Raw genomic sequence first — 8,195 nt, forward strand, 5'->3', positions numbered from 1 at the left:
CCCCCCCCTCCCTCCTCCACACAGACAGGCCATTGTGTGCGGGCACAGATGAGATCTGCATGCGCGTTAGCCTGGATTACACTCGCAGACTCTGGGAACCTGGACCCCTGTTGTGTCTATCTCTGCGCCGCCCGAACAGCGGCGAGCGCTCCCTTTTAATCTAGGACTTCAAACAAATCTCACAGTTTAATTGGTTGAGGAACATAGAAAAGCAGAGGTTAAATTACTCCGTTTAAGAGAACGGGGAGGCAAAGTTTTGGATTAACTTTGCAGCCGCCTGGTGGAGTTCGCCTCAGAATCGATTGAAACCATGGCACCTCATCGAGTTTCGCGAGATGTGTCGCCGACAAAAAGGATTCTCCCTTTAGAGGTACATATAATGAGGAGCCTGGTCCTTGATGTGAAGACAGTGTGTGGAGAAGGAGAGGAGAGAGGCGCAGTAGGGTACCTGTGCTGTTTTCTCTGCTTTGAAGAGAAAGTATTTTTGTCTGACCCGTTTGCAACTTTGCTATTTTTATAACAACACTGACGACCACTTCCCGAAGTTACTCACGCGTTTGATACGCCTGCAGTGTAACGATGTCCGCGCTTTAATTTGGGACGAGAGTGTGAGATCAGAGAGCATGACCGCTGATAACCAAGTCCACTCGGATTAAAGTCCAAAAACCAGCTAACCAACTGTTCTGAAGATTCAGTCTAAACTTATTATGATTCAGGGACAACATACAACCTAATTAGATCAGTCAGGTGGGCCGGACCAGTACAATCCTGACATAATTACAGTAGCTATAAATAACAACAATGTCTATCTTTTACGCCATTGTTTTCATGCAAAAAATACATTAAATAAATCTTCATATTCAATGTTTTGACCATCCCTTTTCAAAAAAATTAAATCTTCATATTCAATGTTTTGACCACCCCTTTTCAAAAAAATATGATTCAAGGACATGGGGACAAGGCTAGAATAATAAAACAAACTACAATACAATGTAACTAAAACACAATAAAAATATATAAAATGTAAACAAGTGATGAGAATAACAGTATTTAAAAGTAGAAAAAGAAGCAGGAACGTGTCCTTAATGGACGACAATTGGCTCCTCATTTTCTCTAACGATTTGTCCTGAACCGTACAACATAAAAAAACAAACCGCGGTAATCGTTGAAAACGTCATAATCGGTGGAGACCTTGACTGTTATCATGCCGCTCTGCTCCTCAAGCTAGTGCGTAGCTAGCTACCGGAGGTTCGTTACGAATCTATAACTCTAAAACAAATGATAATAATTATTATATGGTAAACAAAAGTAAGAAAACACATACTAAAAGTTGCAGAGGGGATGGCTAGCTAGAAGCTAATGTTGTTTGGGGGGGAGCTTAGCCTCGAAAAGGACTGGAAATGTGCTGATAAACAGGACGGCGACGTGTTACCTTTTAGCGCTCGTGTGTCATTACACGTATTCGTATAAGCATTAGAGTAAATTGTCAAACGCCGCGTTCTCTGAGCAGCTCAGTCCCTGAGAGCCTCTCCTTTCAGCGGGATCATAAATGAGATGGGATTTATTATCGATCCTCGTCTGACCTCCTGTGAAGTTCTCATCGTTTCATCATATTCTTCACACATAGTGTGAATGAAATCAATGTGCTCCCACAGGTCTGGCTGTGCATAAACCTTGACCCTAATGCAGCCAGACATCAAGTACGACGGGGCCTTTTATCATCGGGAGACGGCCGACGATGAACGAGGGTGAAAAAAGGAAAAGCCTTTTACTTAACGTGTTTACTCCTGTACAACAGTGAACAAACCCCCCCCCCACCCCCTCCGCTTCTCACCTAGGCGGCGGAACAAGCAAGGTGTGAGTCTAAACACTTTCCATCCCGAGTCCCCACGCCGCGCCGTCGCTTTGCTGAGTAATGCCACTTCGGAGGGCTGAGAGATGTTTGATAATTTCTGCCTCTGGCTGGAACAAAACTGGTTGATGAGCAAATTGACTGTCAACTGTGAGGCTCTCTCTCTCCCTCTCTCTCTCTCTCTCTGATAACGCCGCAACCGCAACTCCCCAGCCCCATCCCCTCGCTCATCACCGCGCAACTCCAGTTTGCCTCATGAGCAAACTGCTTACCTAAACGAGCCTTATTATCTGCGTATATATTTCCATTTCTATTACAGCCACCTCCCATCGCCGAGCCAAGGGCTGCTTTCAGCTCTCTCTCTCTCTCTCTCTCTCTCTCTGTGTGTGTGCGTTTGTCCCAGAGGCTTTTATTTCACATACTGTATGACCATGAGGGTGGATGGTAGGTAAGTGTGGGCGTACGAGGAATTGATTCAATATATTTAAGCTAATGCCAGCCACGCACAGCACAAGAGAACACAGAGATGACGGCAGATGCAGAGAGAGTGGCTACCTGGCCTCTCTCTCTCTCTCTCCCTCTCTCTCTCTCTCGATTCTTCACTGCTGTGATTAAAAACATCACAGTGTGGATCGAGGATCGATGGTTCAGTTCCCACCGGTAACTGACAGTCTTTCTGTGTGGCGTTTACATGTCCTCACCTAGCTACAAAAACAGACGGCATTAGGTTGATAGTCAGGCCGATGTAAATGGAAGACTGTATAGATCAGGGGTCCCAAACCTCCGGTCCGCAGACCAGTACCAGTCCATAGGTCATTTGGTACCGGACCGCAGTGGGACACCTAATTTTCAGGTCATTCAGACTGTGATACAAACAGAATAGAGTCTAAAAGATGTTTTATTTTGAAAACACCTAGCACTAACAATAAAGGTCAGCGACCGCTGGTATAGATGTAACTACTAATAGTAATTTTTGTTGTTTTTTTTACTTACTAAAAAGCTCGTACTGGTCATTTAAAAAAATAAAAAATGAAAATTGACGCAGCAGAAACGCCCTAAAATGAACTCGTACTTATGGCGACATCAGTGAAATAAAAGTCACTAATGTAAATGTATTGGTGACTTGGAAATAAAATACTACGAACCAGTCAGTTTGGGCGTGCATGCAATATTTCCAACGTATCTGAGGCGATATAAACGCTGATGCAGAGAGCGTTTCTCTGACTGACTGTAGCCTCTGTCATCTACATACACCCATGTGCAGACATCACATGCAATAAATCAGATCATCTTACTCCCCACCAGCAGCTAGCTCACCTTTTTTTTTTAAATCCAGAGGGGGAACATGAAGAATCTATGATTTGTATTCATCACAACCCAGCTCTGAGAACACACTGTCTGTCCCCGCTTCTCTTTCTCTTCCTTTCCCCCCCCACTCCCCTGTCAGCTCATTAGCCGTCCATCCTCAATTCCGCTATAAGGTATAGATTCAAACTCTCATCCAATTAGAACTGCTGACACACATAATACGGAAAATTTGATGAGGGAAAACTTTCTCATAATTGGTCACAAATTATCTCTCTGTGTGCGGGAACGCAGCGATCCTTTTGGAATGCAACACACACACACACACTCACACTGACAGGGAATCTGAGCCACACCCTGGCAATGACATCCAGAAGTCACACCCTTTAGTCATCATCGATGATGGTGGAAACTGTAAATCTTTAATCAGTTTGGCAGGAGACCAACATCAATTTAAGAGATTTCTTTTCTTTTCTTTTTCTGTTAATGAAAACCCCGCCCCTCCGAGGAGACGCCGCCACACTCTGAATATGGAATGTGAAATGTATTTCCGTGGAGCTAAATCTCCTGATAGATGATCTGTAAGGACAAATTTCCTCGCACGAAATATGGGGGGGGGGGGGGGGTAATCATGGAATGAATGAAGTTGGCCTGGTTTTACCCTGCTCTTGCTCATAACTCTAACTCACAATCTATGAGCCATTATGAACCAATCTCAGCTCAGTCCGACCAATGTTATGATGGAGGAGAGCGCCTCACTGTGACCCACTGACGCCACTGAACGTGCAACAGTTACCAAACTTACTCTTTGGAATAAAGAAACTGGTACTGGGGCGCAGTGAAAAAATACTCTTTTCATTCAAAGATAATCCGTCAATGTTTCAAAACAACAGTTGATTCCGACTCTGATACTGACAGAATAAAGTCTAAAAGATGTTTTATTTTGAAAATTGAACGATCCTTCAACATCGGTTCAACATCACTGTTCCGCTTAACGTCTAATACCGTCCGACCGGTCCTTGGTACAAAAAAGGTTGGGGTCCGCTGACGTAACACACAGCATGTTATTACTGTGTATAACTGCAGGATTTAAAGCCCTATCATGAAGCTTTAGGTAAAACTCCACATCACCAAACTTTTCTAAAATGTGGATTTTTTTTTTTATAGTAATCACTGTTATTTTCTCCAACTCTAGAGTCATGAGAAACACCGAAGCTGTGAAACCAACGTGAGGGCGACACTTTCTACACTCTGTTATCACAGTCAAGTAACAGTCCGTGTGACTATTTGTCATTTTCTCCTGGCCGTAGCATGTTAAAAAACTCCCCGGGCCACGCTAATAACAACAAACACTTTAGAAAAGCAAGAGCTCGGTGTGAACGTAGTCTCAAAACTAAGCAGAAAGTTCAGGATAACGTAAAGGAATAAAGCATATGCTTTTCAAGCTGGAAAATGAGTATAAAAAATGAGCATAAAAAAAAGAGTGGAGGGTGTTAAGAACATAATTCAGCTGGAAAAGTGTAGCTTCAAAAGGCATTTAACGAGTAAAGACTAAAGCAGAGAGCTAGGCTAATTTCAGCCAAAGCGACACCAAAATTGTTTAGCTAGCCAAGCAGACACAAGGAAAAAATTAAATAAATACGGCAAGTGGTAGGTAAGTAAGTAAGAAGGAGAAAAAAAATGAAAGTCATATTAGCGATTAGCAGCTACCTGACCGTAAATCCAAGAGGTAGCTATAACCCAGTCAAAATTGCAGTTGCAGGGCTATAACCCAGTCAAAATTGCAGTTGCCTGTTAATAGCTTAACAGAGATATTGAAAAACTACAGAATACCACAAAATATATCACCAGGGAACAAAACACAGATGTCAACAAAAAATGTTCACTGTAAAAAAACTCAGTAACTCCCCCTGGTTGTGGCGTGCAAACAGTTCGTACAGCAGGGAGCAGATGCGGCCATTTACGGCCGTGTAGTAATACGGCGAGGAGATACTGCGTTCGCTCCAAAAAAACCAACTCGGCTACAGCAAACACGCCACCGACGATTACATAACGTTAGTTCATCCTCAGCGTTTCCCACCATCCTCCTCGACAAAGCTGCATCTCCATAGAAACTAATTCCCATCATTCACAGAGATAATTGTGGGCTCCGGCATCAAATGGTTGTTCCGTGTTTCTTTAATATTTGATAACACGCACATCAGTGCCTACTTCTGGTATATTTTCAAACGCTCTGGGCCTCTCCGTGAGTCTAATCTATTCATGCCTTTGGAGAGTTGTTGTGAGTGTGAGTGTGTGTGTGTGTGTGTGTGTGTGACTGCCGGCTGTTCGGAGTTGCAGGATACTGTCGTTCACGGCACTGATCCAGACGAACAAACTGTCCGAGAGCAGCAGCGGCACAATACAGCAGACATGCTCTGTCTCGTACTCAAGGGCCGACGGAGGACATTTCATTGTTGCCTAATACCTCCGAGTTATTGCCCTCTTACTCTTTAGAACCTCGGGAACATTTTTTTGAAAAACAAGCCTTTTTTTAATTAAAACTAATTTTAATTAAAATTACTCTCCCCAGTTCTTACTCTTTAGAACCTCGGGAACATTTCTTTTTGAAAAACAAGCCTTTTTTTTTAATTAAAACTCTCCCCAGTCTTCCTACTTTAAAGACTGCGTATCAGAAGGTGGAGCGGGTCGTTTTCTCAACAAATACTGCAAAAAAAATGGCCCCCGGCATTAATATGCATTTCATATTTTTTTTCTTAACTTCTACCGTAAATTCAAATTTGGAATAAATGAGCAGGAAAGCATGTAAAACTGTGTCCAGAAATCAGAAATAGAAAAATATTCTGTTTGCTCAGGCAATTCGAAAAATCGATTGGCAGCAACTAAAAAAACAAACAAACATTTGTTTCGGACTAGCACAGGCGCAACACCAACGTTTGGTGGTGGTTTGTATCTGATCATATTCTGGAATATTCTGAAGACATTAGCAACCAGGGGTAAAAGCAAACACCTAATAAAGTATGCAACAGCACTGCAGCAGAGGTTTGGAATTTTTTTTTTTTTTTTTAGATACCATTTTAGAATTTTGGATGTTTTGTTCAGGTTCAAGAGTTACTTATTATTTTTATCAAATTTATTTTAATATATTTAAATAAATATCCAGCAAAAGATGACGACCAACACACGCACAGTAAAATATTTAAAATTCCCTTTGTGGTAAATGTGGGAGTCTTGAATTTGACTCAAAAAGTGGCCAAACGTGGAGGAGGTCTTCTGATGTTCGGTGTTGTGATGAGATCGGATGGAACGATTTTGTACTGACAATATAAGGATTTAAAAGTTGGTCCCATCTGATTATCCGTTTTTCATACGACGGCTTTTTGAACAACAAGGTTCTGATCCAGCCGTCTGGTCCGCTGCCTCAGTGCTGCCTGTGATATTACTGATGTTGTGTTTGTTCAAAAATGCATTTCTTTTTTCTTTAATTCTATCTGATATCGCGTCTGTTTGATGTGCTGCTGCCTGAGCTTCTTTCCAAAGAGATGTTTTTTAAAGTTCCTGGTGTGGTCTCTGAGGTTACGTGGGGCCGAGGTTAAATAACAATTTAAGATGTTTCACCGTTCCACCGGTAAACTTTGGATTTGTCACCCAACGTTCAAAGCGCGGCGCAATCTTCCAGTTCAAAGACAGTCCATTCGGGCTCCACCTAATTCAACGCACCGTTATCTCTTTTAAAAAATGTCAAGTAGCTACCGGAATACGCTGATCAGTGCCATGAAAGCACTTATATGTGTTTGTCCTTGAATGAGTGAGATTAGAATTTTCATTTCAGAAAGTAAAAAAGCCGCCGGAAAAGCCAAATATCACATGCTGAGCGCAGAAAACGAGAAAGGTCGCCGGGGGCCCTTATCTGCAATTATCCAGAGACAAAGATTGGCCGAAGCCCCCGTGCGCTGCTACAAAGGGGGAATCCTCTGTGTTCGGATACGGCGTTTACTGATGCAGCTGCGCAGCACGCAGCGCATCCTAGAGGAGGGCGCGTGCAGGAACACTTGACTGTACGCTGCTCAACACCAGGTGGTGTTTTGAATTATGAACACGGGCAATTAAAAATGAACACTCCTCCCCCGTATAGTCGGAGCTAAAGAATGCTCATTAACATTTGTCTTTGTATTTATTTTTAATTCAACAGCTTCTCATTTGCACATAAAATGGAGAGGATCAGATGCGAACGACATCAAACCGATTCTGATTTATTTCTCTTTTTTTTTATTTATTTAAACACGCGCAACCCTCCCCACCCCTGACAAATCAAATAAAAAAAATCACTCGCATCACTCCCACCGACATGAAGTCGTTCAGATGATGACAAGGTCTGTGAAGTTTAAAAAACGTGTCACTTTTGTTTTTCATTTTCGGGCAATTGATTTCTAAAACAAATGAAAAAAATGACTCAGAACCAGAAGGCAACATTTGGGGGGGACGGGGGGAGTGGGGTACACGGGTCACATGACGAAAACGTTATCTTTTTATCAACACTGGGGCCGAGGAGGTGGGCAGTACTAATAATAGTTCAGTTTAAAAATAATGGTTCTCATCTTCAAATGCAAATCTGAATTATTTAATGTGAGAGCAATGGTGCCCCCTTGTGTATAAAAAAAACATCAATATTCTGACAGTGATGCATATGCAGGGGCGGATTTACGGATCAAAGCTACTGATGAAAGAGATGGTGAATTGTGTGATTACAGTCACACTGTGTGTGGGTGTGGGTGTGTGTGTGTGGGTGTGTGTGTGAGACATCACCTGCAAGACAGGCCTGTAAGGAGAACTTCTTGTTCCACATCTCTGCAGTAAATGACTGCAGACTCTGAGGAGCGAAGAAGATTGTCTCCTGTCCATCTGTCCATCTGTCCATCTGTCCGTGCTGCTCCTCACACTGCCTGCGTCGTTAGCCTCCGCTGTCTGAGCTCTGGGCGCTCTGCACTGTCCGCGGCTCAGCCAGATGCTCGTAAGACAACACTGCCATAACCTTCTG

At 42.8% G+C, this 8,195-nt stretch overlaps 1 protein-coding gene across 2 annotated transcripts in view; it reads right to left on the reverse strand.

The window, feature by feature from the left end:
* The window catches only part of LOC103396149 (major facilitator superfamily domain-containing protein 8-like), a 39,336-nt gene that overhangs the window by 19,995 nt on the left and 11,146 nt on the right, over positions 1 to 8,195 (reverse strand). For both annotated transcript variants that reach the window (XM_025066235.1, XM_025066236.1), the window contains exon 11: positions 7,964 to 8,189. In XM_025066235.1, the coding sequence (XP_024922003.1) occupies positions 8,109 to 8,189 (81 nt within the window). In that variant the 3' untranslated portion in view covers positions 7,964 to 8,108. The remainder of the gene's footprint in view (positions 1 to 7,963; positions 8,190 to 8,195) is intronic.

Source organism: Cynoglossus semilaevis, chromosome 20 (assembly GCF_000523025.1).
Source record: "Cynoglossus semilaevis isolate Cse_v1.0 chromosome 20, Cse_v1.0, whole genome shotgun sequence".
NCBI lineage: Eukaryota > Metazoa > Chordata > Actinopteri > Pleuronectiformes > Cynoglossidae > Cynoglossus > Cynoglossus semilaevis.